Below are 19,917 nucleotides of genomic sequence, written 5' to 3'. Positions count from 1 at the left end.
TCCACAAAGCTGGGAACTTGAACAAAAGTCACTAAAGCAAAACTAAAGTCACCACTTTTGGTATCACATGGGTTGGTTTTTTTTTTAAAAAATGCTGTAATGCATATCTGGCTAAAGGCCCAGACCACATGCTCATGTCCATCACCAGGAATGGATAAAAGAAGTAGGGGACCAAAACAACCTATTTCAGCTCTGCAGCCAGGTACAGGGAGGGGAAAAGAGAAGTACGGTCTTGTAGGAGACTGGTAATAGTCCCTATTGTTGAAGCACCCAAGCCATGGTCCATGGTTGAAAGGCAGTATCAGTGTCCCTTGGGAAGCCTAAAATGTGCTGAGGCTCTAGAACAGAGCTTTCCAAACTTTTCATGTTGGTGACACACTTTTTAGACATGCATTGTTTTGTGACACAGTAATTCAGTTTTACTAACAAACCGGAGGTTCAACTAACCCCTTTCCATCCCCAGGTGGAGCACAGGGAGCATTCGTGTGACACACTAACGTGTCACAACACACAGTTTGGAAAGCTCTGCTCCAGAATAGGAATCATTTGATCACACACACACTGCCAAGGCCACAGAATACAATCCCTCCATGGTCACTGCTTCTCCCATTGTGGAGAAGCAGGGCTGATATTCTGCTATGCATTTGTAAAACATTAATACAAAACAATACCTGCCAAACAAATCTCTTTAAGGTATTCTATTAAAGCACCAAATGATATTCATAGACCTGAATGTGTTCAATAGTTGCCATGAGCTCAGTTTCTAGTATCCTGGTAAAAGAAATAGTAGCCGAGCTGGGAAATGTATTTGCCTGAGTGATCATGAAAAGCAGCTGCCAGAAAATGCAGCCACTACAGGGTAAAAGGGACTTTTGGTCCAACTTAGTACAGTAAGATTTCTATTAAAACATGATTATATGTTTTTACAATGGAATGAGGCTTAAAAGAGCTATGTTGAACTGAGATGACGCATGGTGCCTTTGAGGAAGCAGTTCTGTCAGATAACTAAGATTCAGATTACTTTCATTTCTCACAGAATATTCACTGCAAAGTGAAATTATGGCATCAGAGGTACCTATCTTCAGATCTGAGCAGCACAGTTACAAAATATTGATTTCTATTATTACAATACTTAGACATATATGTTCTATGTGACCTCACACACGCAACCATGCTAACATTCCTGGAACCAATTAATTTACTAGCAGATACACAATGTGAATGTGGGTGAGGGGGTGACTTAAAAAAATTGAATCCTGAGGAATATGGTCAAGTGCATTAATATGGTTGACAACTGCAGCTTACTAACCAAGACCAACAAACTTCAGACACAGTTGAAATCCAGTTGATTCTTTCTACTAAGTGTTATACATCAGGTTGGGGACCTCAGGTCCAGGAGGCAAATATGCCCCATGAGCCCTTAGCATTATCCTTAGACTATATCCCCTCTCCCCAGGCCACACCCACACCAGCCCTGCTCTGCACCCTTCTCAGGTGGTTTTGCCTGGCTGGAGTGTGATAATGCAGCAGCAGATGGAAAGGTAGGGGGGTGCGGGTGTAGAAACCTATTAGTTTTTTCATGGCTGGAATGTAGGCCTCTGTACGAAGGTCTTATATGTTGCGTCATTCACTTTGCGCCTCTGCTCAATCCACTACTAGCATGCAACCTCTCTTCATTAAATTAAATGGCTCTCATGTTCAAAAAAGTTCCCTACTGGCTATATCTAGAGATATAAACCATAATCCACAAGTGTTGCATTCTGGAATAATCTCCTTTATAGTTCATATGATCATGCACAACAGCCCCAGAGTACAAATGGAGACCACAGTAACTGTCATTCCCGAGAATTCAACATCATTAGGCAAACTGTAGTGTAAGTAAATCACGCAGGAGACTGCAAACATCTGGAATGCAGCCCATCAGCAGCTGTGCTCCATCGACTGCTCCCCCAGAGTGCAGGACGCTGTGCAGCAAATGTATCTGAATTTGGGCCCAGTGTAGCAGGCCCAATGTTGACACTTGAAAAAATGCCACAGTACTAGTTCTAGATGTGCATGTGCAAACAACTACAAATGGCCTTTTTGTGTGGTCATGCCAATCAGGGATGAGGCACGTGCATAATATGTTTAAAAGGAGGGAAACTGCCTGCTTGATTCAAACTGGAGATTCCATGGACTCTTGAGACCTCAGTCTAAACCAATAGGCCACTGTTATCCTGAGACACAATGGCTTATTGTACTGCTGCAAGCTTCCAGCAGAGAATCAGGTGTTGTCTTTCAGATTCCTCAAAACTCCAGATTTGGCTTTAAAAATAAAAGGGTATAATTCAGAGAAAGGTTTTGTTAAATATTGAAGACAAAATCTGTTAATATTTTGAGAATAAAAGTGTTCTAGGCATGAGAATCATACAGCCATGAAGGAAAACATACTCAGGTCACATATCTACTTATATCTACGGCTCTTTTCCTACAGACCACCAACATCTCTTATTCTGTTCTATATTATGCTGCTGGAATTTATTTTAATTAGAATAGAGTATCTAACCTTCTATCAGCAACAAGATCTACATAAGCTCTTATTCTGCTTATACTATGTGGGGGTTTGCTTTCACAGTCGATCAAGCAATCAAATAATCTTTGTATAACCTGCAGATTTATTTGGTATATAGTTAATTTTGTAACTACCAAGATTTGTAACTACCAAGGAGCCAGTGTGTACAAACCATTAGCAAGTGAACAAAATGTATCTCCTGAAGTTGTAGGGCCAATAACAAAACAAAAACAAATGAAAAAGGATATTCAGGGAGAACTAGGCAAATTCAGCTACTGCATCATCTCTTTGGAGAAACAATCCATTATGAGCCTGCCACTGAGCATGATACAGGAAAACCCAGCCGTGCAGTTTCTGATAACTGAAATCAAAGGGAACACAAAGTTATTAAAAGTACTGTGAGCAACACTGAAACCGGACACACAGATTTTTTGCATTCTGACAGAGATTAAGGGGAGCTAAGCAACACAGACAATAAAGGAACAGATAAGTATTACAGACAGATCTGTAACTAGACACTGGGAAATAGCAGCACTGAGATCCAAGGCAGACTAATGCATGGAACTCTTAGGGTGCAGGTCCAGCAACGTAAAAGGTTATTTAGAAGAAGAGACTTCAGTCTTTGCTCGGGTTGGGGGAAGGGGCTGGTCACACTCAGACAGAGCACATGGTTATGGCCGTTTTATGCTGAAGATTAGGAAACAAAAGGGAGCAGATCCTGGGAGAGGCGTTTATTCACCACACAGATCCTGGCCCTTCCTTATGTCTATTCATGTCTGCATCTCTGACCCAGCTGTCACTTTTCTAACATGCCAAAATGAAAAATATTTTGATAAGGCAGGATGGCACAGTACCCAAACAATGGAGTGTGTGAATGAGAGAAAATAAGTAATGCTTGTGGGAGACAGAAAAATTACACAGTATAACAATCAGTAAGAGTGATTCCAGTTCAGTTTAGGAATATGGAGCCCATTTAACGGTATGTCTTCCAAAAAAAGAACACAACTCCTGTAATTTGTATATGAGGTCATCTGAACACACACACACAAGCCATAAACCACTGAGTCTTTAAGTGGTGAGTTGAGACCCATTACTAGGTATCAACCTGATCTAAGGTGGGTCACGGTTTTGGTACCACTATGGACTTAGAAACTTAGTTGGGTCCTCGAAATGTTGACAAATACCATATTAAGGCACAAACTTGAAAATCCTGGGCAAATATGCCTCTAGAAAGAATAAGTTCAGCAAATGTATGTATGCATGTAAATCCTTCCATAACACACCACTTGTTGGCTCACCCCTAAAAGTGTGGACTGTTCCCTCCCTCAATCTGAAACGGGAACAGTTCTAGTGTCAGAAGGACAAAGTGTGTGCTCCTTCCTCATGGCCCACGGCTTCTCAAGTAACCCCAGCAGCACAGGAATGTGCTATGCTACCGTGGTTCCTATGCTACATGAGAGGGGAACTATGTTGGCTTGTTCACACATGTCTGCATGTTAAATGAGAAGTGGGTAACGTAATTACTCATATTTTATGTCTGTGTTGTAGACATTTGCTTTTTATGTGTATTGCATGCAATGGCCTATGGCTACAAGCAATAAATATTTATTATATCATATTGTTCACGCATGCAAGTCATCACTTGATTCTGCAATAATCAAGTGCTACCCATTCGTGCATAAACTCAGTCATCATAGCTATGTGACCATGAAAGCACTTGGGAGTAACAATTTTCTTCCCATTTTAAGGTATATTGTTTTCCACCCAGTAGGGGTATGCAACATCTTTAAAGACTTGTTCTTTAATCAAGACAATCCAGTCTTTCAAGATCTGACTCCTAGTGATCTTTCTACAATTTATTGTGAGTGTATGCACAAATATATTCTTTTAAAAAGAATATGTGGGCTGCATTTTGACCAGTTTGATAAAGCCTGGCAACCCCTCCCCCTTCTCTTTTGAACATTACATATATGCAAATAATAAAAACTGTTACATTTGTAGCCTTCCCTCTCCTGAGTCCCTGCCCCTCTGAACACATTGATCCCTCACTTGCTGCTATAGCTCACAAACCATCATTGCCCTCACTTCAAATTTCATAGCAGACCTCTGACATCATTCTCCAAATATTTTATATACAAACATACATACAGAATATAAAATAAAATTAAGAACTGGAAAGCAAAGTTAACAAGATTAGCATATTGGAGTAATAGCTAATGTGTTCTGCAGGATATCCTCCTATCTGCTCTCTTCAACCATAATTAAATGACCACAATTATATTTTAAAGGACTACAGGTCACATAATATTCATGTAAGACATGCTGGTTATTTTCAGAGTAAACATTACACATATATGTATATTTTTAAATAGTCTAGGTGACTTTTTTCAACCCAAAATGATAACAAATTAAATATTTTTTAAATCTCAACTGTTGCCTTTTAGGTTTACTTTCATTCAGAAAAGCTAAGGTATCAGTTGCATGAAACAAATGGCTTTGGGGATGGGGGAAAGGGAGTCTACTGGGCAAATCTGATGATGCAGCACTTTAAATGCCCCCATCTGGCACCCATTAGGCAACCTGTCACTGGATTGTACTGACTGGTCCTTTTCAGCCTACCTCAGCACTCACTTGGTGAATGATGCCTGAGCACAGTGCATTAGGGAACTGCACAGCAGGCTCTATTTGTTTAGAAAGTCACACAATAAGGGATGAATACACTCTATGATCATCCAAATTACAGCATATGGTGGATGAAGTGAGCAGGAAGGACCATAGTACCAGGTCAGAAGTGATGGGAGAACTAGGAATGCAATCCATATTCTTCAACCCCTGGATCAAGCCAGGATTCTACCAAGGAAAGGAACATATAACCAAATATCGTTTCAGCTTATTGTCAGTGGCACTAGTTCACTCAATCCATCTTCTTGATGATTATTACTGAAAAGTTAGAAGATGGTAACACCAAACACACACTACTTTGAAATAATTCCTTGACTTCATTAGCCCACTTTTATCATAGAAACTAATATACTTCATAAACATATCAGGCAATTATTCCCAGAATGAAAATTTTAAGAATACCTACAAAATCACTAATATTCATTGAGTTTTGTATTTATCTTTGATGAAAATACAGACCCCTCAACTCTATTAATGCCTAAAATGGTAGGGTTTTTGAAAAGTTCCTCATGTGTTATGTACAACTGCAATTAAAAAGATTTATCTTGGAGTACTGGTAATAGCAAGCAGAAAATGGGGGGTGGGTCCATCATGCCAACTTTACTTTTAGCTGAACATAACTATGTGAAGAGCATTTGCTTACCCTCCAGGTTTAATTAAAATCAAAAGTTGAAGTTACAGACCTTAGTTTAAACACAACGCAGCTGTATGCAAGCTTTTATTTGCACTATGGATCAGAATTATATGATGGCATTTCAAAATACCCATTTTTATTAGATTATCATATTAATCATTTACTTTTATAATGTTTGATGTTACAAAGACTGGTTATGTAGGGCTAAATCATCAGAAAAATTTCATTGGTGCACATGAACAATGTGCAAATAACTAGAGTGGGCAACTGTAATAATAAAAACTATAGGGGGAGAATGCAATGCTGTTGTTCCACTTGCAAAACGGTGTTTGATCCAGTTGAGACACACAGCAGTAAGATAAAAGGAAGTAATTTTATCCATTTCCACCTGAAGCCCTGTCCTATGCTGCCTTCCACACTAGTCTTGAGATTTTCAAAGGTGCAGGTAGCCACAGAGAAAAGGGGGAACTGAAGAAAATTGTCTGTGTTAGTGGACACTGGAACCTTAGACATTCCACAGCACAATGGATTTCACTCTTGGCCTGCAATCCTTCTTGGATTTAAATGTCATTGGCTTCAATGAGGTTTAAGAGACCTTGGATATAGGCAAGGTTTATTATTGATGGTAACACAATGAAACAGCGATAGATTCTATAGTAAATACAGAATTAATATTGCCTATCAATGTGAAAGCTCACCTCAAGACCTTTTTATGGTCTATGCTTCACCTTCTTTGCTTCTTATTCAATGTATTCAATCTGTGACACTGTACATAAGAAATCTTGACTTACACAAAAGTTCAAACAGTGACACTAAAATATTTTCTACACCCAATCATAGTTATTTGGATTCAATCCCAATCCTTCCCTCTGACAATAATGAGGAGTTTGGGTACCAACTGATTTTGACTAAAATTGACACAACAAAAAATGAAGCAGCGGTTTCTACATATACAGACATATACAGACATTCTATAGGTATGCAAAGATATATATTACAGTGGTACCTCAGGTTACATACGCTTCAGGTTACATACACTTCAGGTTACAGACTCCGCTAACCCAGAAATAGTGCTTCAGGTTAAGAACTTTGCTTCAGAATAATAACAGAAATCGTGCTCCGGCGGCACGGCGGCAGCAGGAGGCCCCATTAGCTAAAGTGGTGCTTCAGGTTAAGAACAGTTTCAGGTTAAGTACGGACCTCCAGAACGAATTAAGTACGTAACCAAAGGTACCACTTTAATGTAAATTAAGAGAAAGCAACTTCTTAAAAAACCTCAAAACAGCTTAATAGGGACCTAGTGGTCTAAAGCAGTCTGTCACAAGCCGTCTAGATGTTTTGGACCACAATTCATAACTGTACGATCTGAATGGTAATCCAACACATCTGGGAATGACACTAGGCTGAGGAAGACTGGTCTAAAGGAATTACAAGTCAGGCTGTGTGGATCTATCAATCTAGCCTATGGCTGACAGCAATTGAGACAGAATGTTAGAGTGCTAGCTGAAAACAAAAACGAGAGAGAAATGGGGGTGCATAGGGAGAAGGGGAATTGAACTCCTTGAACACCTAACAGTTTCTTGTGTTTATTCTGGAAGAGAGATTACAGTATATGTGATGAGGTTAAAAAAACCACTCTCTCCTCCCAGCAGTATACCTCGGGTTAAGAACTTAATTTGTTCCGGAGGTCCGTTCTTAACCTGAAACTGTTCTTAACCTGAAGCACCACTTTAGCTAATGGGGCCTCCTGCTGCCGCCGCGCCGCCTGAGCATGATTTCTGTTCTCATCCTGAAGCAAAGTTCTTAACCCAAGGTAATATTTCTGGGTTAGCAGAGTCTGTAACCTGAAGTGTCTGTTACCTGAAGCATCTGTAACCTGAGGTACCACTGTACAAGGATCTTTCAGGAGGAAAGAAAGAAAAGAGGATGACATATCCTGTTCCCACTGCCCAGAACCATGCTCCCCTTGAAAGCAAGAAAATGCTCAAGTGTAGAGTTTCCCGGCAGATCTTGGGGGATGGGGCGTCCTTTATCACATACACCTAGAACACCACCCATTCAGATACGTGAAGACTACAAGATTTCAGGTCATCTGGAACACTGAAAAGGAGAACTCCTCTTAGCAGATACACAGCAATGTTGTGTTGCAGATCGCATTATAGATCCCATCAATGAGATTACATAAAGAAAGAAACAGTACTATATTATGAATCTACATGAGATGCCAATCTTCATGGGCAGACCCATGTTGAGCACATCTTGTACTGCATTTATTAGCGTCTATCATTATTAAATCCGTTGACTTCAAAGCAGCTTACTAACAGCTGAAAACAACACCACTTCTTGATTAAAAATAAATAGTGGAGGGTGAACTAAAAATCAAAGAATACCAGATCATAGAATCATGGAATTGTAGAATTGGAAGGGACCTTTAGGATCAGCTAGTCAAACCCCCTGCAATGCAGGAATATGCAGCTGTCCCATATGGAGATCAAACCTGCGTCCTTGGTGTAATCGGCACCACACTCTAACCAATACCCTCTAATCCAGGAGAGATCTATTAAACTTACGTTGCCTCAAAAGGTCTAGAAGGATCTAAAAAACCTGTGGAACAAAAATGTGTTTCACCTGCAATGAAAAGATAGTGTACTAAGTGCCAGGAAAGCCTCCTTGGGGAGGACATCCCACAGATGGAGTACCATGACCTAAAGAGTAAGCAGCCAGTGCTTCTCAGAAGGTGAGAGCATCCCAGAAGAGAACCTCAGACAAAGACAGTCACTGAAGATATTGCAATACTCAATCCTCTAGTTTCCAAAGACATGGATGTTTATTGCTCAGTCCTCTTTCCACAGGAACTGGCACAGCTGGAGTATCAAATGAAACTGATAAAAAGCATTTCTGTCCAAGATTGCCACCTGTGCTTCTAGGAAGAAAGCCAGATACAAGAGTACTCCTAGGCTATAACCTTCTTTATTAGCGACAACGAAATCCCATTAGAACAGGCAGACTCACCTATTCCAGATCACACAGGCTACCCACCATAATCACTTCCATCTTGTCTGGACTTTGCTTCAGTATGCTTGTCTACTTCAACAACAGCCCTCCAGTTAAAGGCAAAAGAACACTGCTCCCAGGATTAGAGGGGAAATGAAATGCAGAATCAGATGTTATCCATAAAGCGATAACATCACAATACAAATTTAGGATAGAAGAGAAAATGGGTTACTGTGGAACCTTCACAACAATCAAATGAAAAGAATGACAATCACTGTCCACCTGGGTCCAACTAGTTAGGAAGAACAAGAGATGGCACCTTTTAATTCAGGGGTAGCTAACATGGTGCCCTCCAGCATAGCCATGGTCAGTGATGATGGAAGTTGTGATCCAGCAACACTAACTACCCCACTCTAATCCCAGCCATACAATTAAATAGTTCAACAAAACACGATAGACAAATTATTTTACATAAAGTTTCATACAATTTAACTAATAATTTGATAGCAAAAAGGAAGGCGGTTCTGGTAAAGGTCTAGACTACCGGTATTTGCTGGCTATGTTTAATTCCTTATCCACTGCAGCTCTTCCCTGCAGTTGGCCAAGCTTTCCCTGGCAACTCAGTAAAAACTGGCACAACAGATAACTGCACTCACGGCATGAGTTATCCCTTGATCACCTGAATGTGTGGAACTACTGGTCAATCACTACAATACAGTATATTGTCTCAGTTTCGCACAACCAATTATTGTTGGTTGTACTACTATAAAGCACCTCCTGTCACTTAAAAGGTAAAGGTACCCCTGCCTGTACGGGCCAGTCGTGTCCGACTCTAGGGTTGTGCGCCCATCTCACTTAAGAGGCTGGGGGCCAGCGCTGTCCGGAGACACTTCCGGGTCACGTGGCCAGCGTGACGAAGCTGCTCTGGCAAGCCAGCACCAGCACAGCACACGGAAACGCCGTTTACCTTTCCGCTATAAAGCGGTACCTATTTATCTACTTGCACTTAGGGGTGCTTTCGAACTGCTAGGTGGGCAGGAGCTGGGACCGAAAGACGGGAGCTCACCCCACCGCGGGGATTCAAACCGCCGACCATGCGATCGGCAAGCCCTAGGTGCTGAGGTTTTACCCACAGCGCCACCCGCGTCCCTTCCTGTCACTTGAAGGTAAAGGTACCCCTGCCCGTACGGGCCAGTCGTATCCGACTCTAGGGTTGTGCGCCCATCTCACTCAAAGAGGCCGGGGGCCAGCGCTGTCTGAAGACACTTCCGGGTCACGTGGCCAGCGTGACATCGCTCCTCTGGCGAGCCAGAGCCGCACACGGAAATGCCGTTTACCTTCCCGCTAGTAAGCGGTCCCTATTTATCTACTTGCACCCGAGAGTGCTTTCGAACTGCTAGGTTGGCAGGCGCTGGGACCGAACAGCGGGAGCGCACCCCGCCACGGGGATTCGAACCGCCGACCTTACGATCGGCAAGCCCTAGGCACTGAGGCTTTAACCCACAGTGCCACCTGCGTCCCTCCTGTCACTTACTCAACCCTTAAAGAAACAAACAAAAAGTTAAGTATGTGGGATTAAATACCACTCTCCTAATCACCACATACATTTCCAGGCTTACTACCAAAAATATACTCTAAGCAGCAAATACTTCATGTCCTTAGCCAAAGACTGTCCACCTACAACCACTCAAACAATTTTCACCAATTTTGCAGACATAACATGCAGTTAACGTTAATGTAAGAAACATTGCTCATGTCCTTCCCATCATTCATCTCCGTAGCCTGAGACGGCCTTGTCATTTTTCACATCAGAATTGGTAAACAACAACAGTTAGTGAGGCTCTAGCACCACTCTCTACCAAGCCCCATTGTGACACTACTGAACATCATCCACTCACTGCCAGAAAGGTACTATTAATCCTAGAAAGGGTGATGTAAGGATGGTAGCCGTATAGCCTAATACTGGCCCAATTGTTGAAAGCGATTCACAAGACCACACTTAAAGGTCCCAGGAACAGCAGAAGAGCAGCAACTTGCCTTGCACCACCAGGTTTTCCCTGCAACTGAAGCAATGGCTGACTGCTGCATAGCAATGCTTGGGGCAGGATGAATAGAGGCATTGCAGACCTCGTGCATAGCATGTTATTTGCTTGAACAGGACTTGGAACACAGACCTGATCCTTCTTCACTGAGCTACAATTGGCTTTGGGGAAAACTCTGATAAATCTGTACTGTACTACCTTTCAATCTCTATCAGAGCTATTGAAACAGCTTTATAATATCAAGATATTACTCTCCTTTGCCAATGCACAAATCTATTTCTGATCATCCAGTGGAGCCTCAGTTATAGTTCATGTCTGAGCAACAATCCCTTGAGGATAGTAAATAACTCATTGGCAAGGCAAAGTTTAGGACTATTCTCCTAAACTTTGGCCAAAACCTTAAAATCAGTTGGTATTTGTGATGTGCTATAGTGAACATTTCACTCCTAGACCTTGAAGGAAGGAGAGCACGTCTCCACAAGTACTGCTTTAGATTATAGGCTGGTTACATTAATTTGATTTAGTTTGACTATGGGCTCTTTTAAACTGTAAGGTGGCTGCTTTCACAGAAACTGACTTGGGTTGCTTTTGTTGCTGTTGCGGTTGTTGTCTTTTACATTTAAATTTGGAGGGGTCTGAAGGGACACTAAGTAGCCATCATAATAATGGTTATTGACATTGCAGAATATTTGAATTTACCATACACTGCTTCTTTTGCAATACTTGGAAAAAGCTGGCATGATGTTTTAGGTCTTCTACAGTCAGCTTTCAGGCCTCAATCAAGTGAAACATCCAGCCCTGCTGTGTACACCACTGACCACAACAAAGATTGTGGTTTCTCCCACACTTGCCTTAAATAGATTTAAATTAATGCTATTCATCACTGGGTGGAAAAGAAAGGAAATATAAAAAGTACAGTAACTTAAGACAAGTTAGGCCTGGCCAGCAATATTGGGCAGTTTTCATACTATTGAGCTAGCCTCATGGCTATAAATGCCATGGGCTCCACTCAAATACTTCTCTTTACATTTATACTAGGAGCTCTTTTTTCTTACTGATTGGGTACATCTGCTATTTCAGGATACAGGAAACAGCATTTAAATCATGCGATACTTCTTTCCTGAAAACACCTGGAAGTATTCTAAGAAACATTAAAAGGCTATATGCTGCTCTGCTTTATTTGTTTCTGTTTTGGAGAAAGCTTAGCCACATGACTGAACTCGTGCCAGCAGTTCATGATATAGCAAACACTCATAAGTTCCACTACCGTTAGGGTTGAAATTAGCATGGATGCTTACCATCTCAATTACAGCAGCAGGGGAATGCAGTTGTCCCCATCTAAATCCTGCTTCTGTCAACCACAGTCTGTTAAAGCCAGCAATACAAACTATTCCTCCACTGACCGAAACAGAAAGTCCCAATGAATAGAGATCCCTTTCTACACTGTACTGCAAAGCAGTTATTCTCAGATGGGTCTGAGAGTGCAATGTAAGTTCTTCACCAGTTATGGTTGGAGACATAGTTGGCTGTCACATCAAAGTCGAGGGCTGGATCTGGCAACTGGACACAGGGAACACTGGAATCCATGGCGGGGTTATAAAAACAGGGATCCCTTGCTTCAGTGAATCATAAAACAGTAACTCCCAAAGATCATTTGCACCAGCAGAAAGAGCTTCAGCAGTATGACTGGAGAAGAGTTAGATGCAATCGCCTCAGTTGCATAGTGCAGCACAAAGATCTTAGAAGGCGGGAGGATGATAATCAAGAGAGATTGAAGTGTTAAGACACTGGACAACTCTGCTATTGTTTTGTCCCTACAGCTGTTTCCAGTTCTCAAGATGCCAGATAACAATCTCTGAAGGGACAAGATACCCTTAAAATTTATTTTGAGGGAAGATTCTCCCATATCAAACCACCAATGCAACTCTCTTCTCTCATGAACTGCTATGCTGGCTGGGGTCTGCACGTCCTTTCCCACGAAGAAATAAGAAGCTGGAACTTCTCACAAATAAGGGAACAAGGGACAGCAAAAGAGCATCTTGCAACAATAGCAACACACTACATGGACTCAGCATCTTGGTTTTGTGTAAGTTTAACTAAGGCAGACAGGAGCTAGCTTTATATAAGGAATAAATACATTTAAGTACTGAGGACAATATATTCCTATGCTGTGGAACATGCATACAAGTCCAAAATAACTCAGAAAAAAATTGCGTACTGCAGTCCTGATTAAATGAATGAGGCTTAAGCACACACTCAAGCACAACGAGTACTTGATCACCCTAATCTGATGCACTGATATACATTGCTATACTCCCTGATCTGATGCTGCTGTGTAGTGTCACACAGATACCACCCAAGGGCTGCTGCACTTTCTGCAATAATGAAGAGTGCTCAAGGTCAGATGTGGGAAACCTTTGGCACTACAGAGGCTGCTGAACCACAGTTCTCGTCAGCCCCAGCAAGCTTGGCCAGTGGCACATGGTTCAATGACCTCTGAAGGGCTGGAGGTTTCCCCACCTGCTCTAGGTACACAACCTTATTTCACAAATGGAACTCTCTCCAGCTATGCAGAGAACAGAGCAACACATGCTCAACAGTGCTTCATGAAGTTTTGACCGCCCAGAAGGCATCTAAATTAAGATATTGCATCAAAGCAAGTGCTGTTTATGAAGGGAATGCTAGATAGGAGTTCCACTGGGGACACAGTGAATCTTGGTAAAGAGAGCTACGTATTCAAGGTTCCATTACTGAGGATCCAATGCACTTGATGCTGAAGTGTAAGTTAAGTTCTCTTAGAACTGAGAAGTCAGCACACCTGGGCTGCAACTTCACACGTTGATCTGGGTGTAAATCTTGTTGAACTTAAACCCACTTTTTTCTGAGTAGACATGTGCAGTATTACACTAAAACTATAGATTAGGTTTATCATAGAATATGAAATTCTTTTTAGTGAGTCTTGTTTTACCCAACACATACCATTCTAACTCAAAACCTTTGTGATCTTACACATGCTTTTTAGTAATAGGGAGCAGGTTCTCAATCTGTTACTATGGCCATCTGGTTAATCAGCAAATCATGCATAACTGTACAGTCATATGAAAGAATGACAACAGCAGTCACAAACCAATGAAAGCACATCATACCTAAACGACATTATTTTCCTTTGATTTAAATAAATACCAAATGTTCTGTATTGCAGGATGACTGCAATAATGATCAATTGTACTAGAAGTATACAATGTACCTTTCAGATTTAGAACAAAGGTGCCCAAAATTTTGCAAAGGTATCTCACTATGCTTCATGACTGACTAACTCACATGGTGCTTCTTTACCAGCTATGGGGTAAATAATCACCACCCTCCAAAATAATATACAATATTGGTTTATTATAGATGAAAAAAGGTGCTCTTTATATTACACTGTCACTTATCTCCAGAACTAAACACATTTTCACAGCTACCAAAACAAAATCAGCCTAGTCATGACTTTGGCTTCAGTTCTTAATAGCATTACAATCTATAGGAAAAGGTCTAATTCAATTACTGTATCTTGGTCAGATTTTTAGATTTTAATTCAGCATTTTTAAACACACACACACGCACACACACACGAGTTTTCAAAGCATTTGCTATGTTTAGGCTGCAAACCTTAATATAAATGTGCTTGCTAGAGAGTAAGGTTGTGGGACTTACTTCTGAGTAAACATGCATAGGCTCATGCTGTTAAAACCATGCCTAAAACAGATAATGGTCAAAAACATCAGCTATTGTATGTGGCAGACAAAACACAAGCTAGCTTTGTCCATTTAAAATATCCTCAAAAAACAAAGAGAAATCTTTAACCTCTCACAGAACCCAGTGCTTGAGCTTAGAATCCCCTTTTACAATGTGATCATGTTAGCTGAAGTTGCTCTGCTGCAGTAAAAAACAAGGAAGTTCTCGCTTGAGTGCCTACTAATGAACAAAGGTTAACTTTATCTCAAAGGTCAAATGCCTGGTGGCGAAGGTTATGACCCTAACAACTTAAATGGTGACCCTGCCACGTGCCAAGTATATTGCAGATTCTGATACAGATCATCTGGTAAAGGGCTGGTCATAAATTTACTTTGGTATTATACTCCCACAAAGAATACTGTTTGTCACAACAGTTTCCAAGTTGTCATTTGATACATGGGCTAGAGAACTAAGAGGGGGAAAGCAATCCAAAGTTAAAGGTAGCACTACTGTATTTTGATGGCCTTAAAAAAAGAAAGCTAAAACTCCGAATTGAAACCAATGTTTTAATTTCAGTGTACTTTAGCCACCTCTTTGCTCATAAATTCTTTTATTCACAGTTTTCTTTCAATTTTTGCAAGCTAGTTCACATAATTGTCAAATTTTACATCCCTGTTTCTACATGATTTCCTTAGGAGAATAGTTTGTTTTTGTGGCTCAGACTTACTTCGCAAGCAGGAGCATTGTTTAGATTTGAGCACATGATTTTCTTGCAAATGACTATGTCCTGGCACAAGGAGGGGGCAAAGAAGAAGGAGGGAAAGAGTCCTCCACACAATTGTTATAAATACATATTTAAGAAGGAAAGGGACATAATACTGCAGAAATCATCAGGAATTAAAGTATCTTGGAACAGTACACGAAATAATAGCACTCTGAGTGAAAAGGCCACAATGGTTTTGGCAAATATCTGAAAGCACGTTTTGGAGTCTGAACCTCTTGCCAACACTGGCAACTTCTCAAAACTTTTAAGTAGAAAGAAACATTTTCTGTTTGCAGACCTTTGGGGATATAGAAGACGCTCCTCAGCTCAGCTGTATATACGTTGATCAACCTGCCTATTATTTTATACATTTTTATTGGCAACTATCGCAGCATAACTATAAGGTCAGTAAATCTTTTAAAGCAAATCAGGTTGATCTGAAGACAAAGGGCCTTTAAGATTTTCTTCTGAAATGCTCTTGTTGCGCATACAGTACAAGTTGCCATTACTGCAGCTCTGCAAGAGCCAATCACTATTAACTTGGCCAACGTTCAGGTTTAACAAAGGAGTCTGGGATACATCAGCGCAAAAAAGAAAGAAACTACAACCATTACCCCCAATGAAGGTTGTCCGATCGTAATGCAAATTGTTACTACGTTCTCAAATACACAGCGTCATTGAAATATTTTCTACAACACAAACGAACTGAAAAAGAGTGTGATATATTACACCTGCGGAAAAAGTAAGTTAAGATGCAAAAAAACACATTTTATAAGGATCTGCAAACACGAATACTCCCCCAAAAGCAGTTTACCTATATATGAAAATACCATTGGCATCCTTAAAAAGAGTCAAAGCTCACAAAGGTGAACATTACCAAATTTACTAGGCTCTATTGTTAGCATAGCAACACAACCGTACCACAGAATATTGCCAGATATATATTCCATAATGGAAGCAATTGATTATATTATGTCTGATTGCATTAATATATAACAGTAACTTTGTTAAGGTGATACTATGAGTATTTGTAATCAATATAACAACTACTTTCAATTAACTGCCATGGATTATTTTAAAAATCAATCTACAATGCATGTCCTGAGTCAACAGATGTATGAAGATAGTTTGCAACATGCTGTTAGCACCAAACATTTTTTAATGAAAGCATCCATATTTTAAATCTTTAACTGATTCATCAGCTTTCCATAAAGTCTCACAGAAAATCCTACAATGAAGTTGGGTCTACAGTCTATCATAGGCAGTTCTTAATTAACAAATTGAACACTGGTATTTATTCTTTTAAAAAATAAATGAAAAAGCATCCACACCACAGCACTTCAGAAACACATCGCATATTCACCAATATTTTTGGACGTGTCACTCAGCTTAAGTACACAATGCAAATAACAGGATCACGTATATCTGCAAACTTAAAGCAAGCCATCCTTTCTAGGAGAAAAGCACAAAACCTCTTCATAATCATACATGCCAATGATTTCAACAACATTACTAAATGACAAGATGTCACACAACAAAGACCAATTACCATTTTCCATAAGGCCATCCAACAGCCACCAATGTACCTAGCACCTAAAAATGCTAGATCAAATTAAAACTGTTAAGCTTATTAAATTTCCTCTCCAATCTGATCCAAACTGAAATATTGAAATGTCTGAGTCACAGAGAGACAAGTGGCTTGCTTTGAAACTGCTAGGCCTAATTACTGAGAAACTATGAATTTGACTAAAACAAGGTTACGGGAAAATGCACACTGTCTTGATCAGTAACAGCACTTATCTGTTACTAGTGGCAGGTATATGATAGTCACAGCCAGAAGTACAGTTGCAAACAATGTATGATCCATTTTCCTGAATCTCACGTGTTAAACTAGCAACCCATCCTTTAAAAGCAATAATATTCTACCCACAGGCGGAGGTTACCAGGAACTTTTTGTTTCCCCCTCTTTCATTAGGCAGGTGTTTTCTTACCAATGGCAATTAAAATTGACAGTTTGTGTATCTGTGAGGAGGCATCACTGCGTGCTCAGTGTTTTTTCTTAAGGCGGCCAAATTTTGGATATTTAACCATACTGTATTACAGATTGGGCTTGTAAGTTTTTTTATAGTTATTACTGATTTCCTCACAAAATAGTGAACTTTGAACATATTGAGCAAAATAATCACTCAGAAATACACAGTACCCTCATTTCCAATCTTTAACCAGGCCTAGAAATATTTTGTACATACAGTCTCCATCTTCATACTACAGTTCCGTCCTTATGAAAAAGCTTCAAAAAGGCAGAATGTTAGGTTACAATGTAAAAAAACCCTCATGTTTTTGCAATCACCTTTTATTAACAGCTTTGCAATACAACACAAGATGTCTATATCCTCTCCACTACTGGTTAAACTTCAACCACTATCACAGCCACGCTGCCAACCAGCATGGTGGATGCAAGCACAGATTAGCCTAATCGTTTGGTTGAAAAAGTCATTAAAAGTTGAACAACTTGGGATAAAGGCACTTACCTGCTGCGTGCACAAAGTATGCCAAATATAAATCGAGTTCCTTAACAGAAACCCCTATATGATGCGGCTGTACGCACAGCCCTGGATTTGAGCACTGTGGGGACTTTACAAGGCGTTCGCCATCAGTACTTTCAAGCGGAATACCTTTAAATAAAATCACCATAACAAGGTCCAACCTCCAGACCTTATCTGCCTGGCGTAAGCAGTCAATTCTTCTCATCTTGCCCTTCTGGTCTGGATTGGAAAGAACACAACATGGAGGTTTTTTCCCCGTGACAGTTAGAACAAAATCCTCCCGATACTCAGGCCTGATGTCTTTCCGTAGTTTTGCCAGAAGTCTGGACGCCCATTTTTGTTTGACCTCAGGTTTTTCACTTAGCAATTCATCCTTCACAGCTCTCTCTTCTTCTTTTGACATGCGTTTCTCGTGTTTTTTAAAGTATTTTCGCTTTCGAGCTTGTAGGTTGAACCATGTGTATGCAAATGCTCGGACGTGGGGAAGAAGTGCTTCAATGAAGGGATGGAATTCATCCTGGAAGGAATTAAAATGAAGAATTATCAGAAGGAATAATTAGCATCGCAAAAGCTTTGTTTGTTTCACTAATAGTCGTCATAACTTACAAGCAGGCAATTTTAAGTCATCAGCACACAGGGAGGACCAAATCATTGTAGTGGATACACCAGGTAAAATCATAAACATATCCAATAACCCAATTTTCTGTAGTCACTAGGCCTCATTCAGAAAAAACATAATAAGGCAAAACCACGTAAACACAAGTGTTGAAAACATCCTGGCATGGCAATCCTAATCACATTCGCTCAGAAATAAGTCCTCCTAAAATCCATGGGATGGACTTCTAAGCAAATGTACTTCGGATCAGGATGTAAGGGTATAAGCCTGAAACCACTGACTTTACAATAGTTCGCTTTAAGTCAATAGACAAGTCCAGAATCAGTAACCTGAGGTTGGCAATAAGTTTTTTTGTGATCTTAATCCCAACTGAAAGCAGGGATATATTTCTTTGCTCTTTCCGTGACCCTTCTGTGAATGGTGCGGCCATTGTAGCATATGCCCACCGATTTGGCAAAACCTAAACATCTGGATGCCAATTAGCACTGGTATGTCAAACCTGATGTACAGTACAAACTTTTCCTAAAATATATTTTAAAGTATCGACCTGTAATGTAACAGAATTTCAAATTAGGATTATGTAAATAGAATCGAATATATGATTATTTTAATAGTAAGGAAACATAAAATGCTATCACATTTTATAAACCTATGCAATAAAACCCTCAAAATGTGGAATTCTGAAAGGTTTCTCTGATCTTTATATATAAAACAAAAACTGTATACAACACATCGCGAGTACAATTCTCTTTTACATAAGTTTGTTTAAATGATAAAAAGAACCCTGAAAGCTAGAAAGTTTGTATACAGATCTAGAAAGCTATTAAATAAAACACCTAGATTTGTACAGTGTAATAAAATGTGGATAATAAATCATTGACATTATACGTATTACTTTAATTTACCCTTTTATAAAAATAGAAAAAGACATTTAAACGTTTCTCCCACGTCAATGAACATATTGAAAGAGAGGTCATGGATCAAACTTTTAAATAAAGGTGTGCACACTGCAAATGCTGCAAAGGCCATACAGGTCATTGGAAATGTATTATAATCATTATGTATATTATTTATATGCATGCAATTAGTTATGGAAGTACCTATAGAAAAACATATGCTATTAAAATATCTGATCCTGTAAACACACAGCTGTGAAATGTGATTATTTCTCCTACTGAAACTGGCATGCATTTGGAAGAGGTGCTATCACTGTCAACATATGTTTTTATAAACATGGATTTTCTCCTATGCATAAAAGTACACATACTTATGTAGCAAAGAAGTTGGCAACTTATTTTTTCGTGCAATTCCTTAATTTATGAAATATGTTACTATAACCGTTACCAAAATAATTTCATAATTTTTTTTTTAA

At 39.9% G+C, this 19,917-nt stretch overlaps 1 protein-coding gene across 17 annotated transcripts in view; it reads right to left on the bottom strand.

Moving 5' to 3' along the window:
• The window catches only part of NFIA (nuclear factor I A), a 403,887-nt gene that overhangs the window by 251,469 nt on the left and 132,501 nt on the right, over nucleotides 1-19,917 (bottom strand). For all 17 annotated transcript variants that reach the window (XM_083448118.1, XM_083448123.1, XM_083448114.1 and 14 more), the window contains exon 2: nucleotides 17,915-18,446. In XM_083448118.1, coding sequence (XP_083304244.1) covers nucleotides 17,915-18,446 — 532 coding nt within the window. The remainder of the gene's footprint in view (nucleotides 1-17,914; nucleotides 18,447-19,917) is intronic.

This window comes from Podarcis tiliguerta (genome assembly GCF_965153285.1).
Source record: "Podarcis tiliguerta genome assembly, chromosome: 6".
Taxonomy (NCBI): domain Eukaryota; kingdom Metazoa; phylum Chordata; class Lepidosauria; order Squamata; family Lacertidae; genus Podarcis; species Podarcis tiliguerta.
The sequence above is the reverse complement of the archived record's forward strand: the minus strand, read 5'-3'. Positions and strand labels throughout refer to the sequence as shown.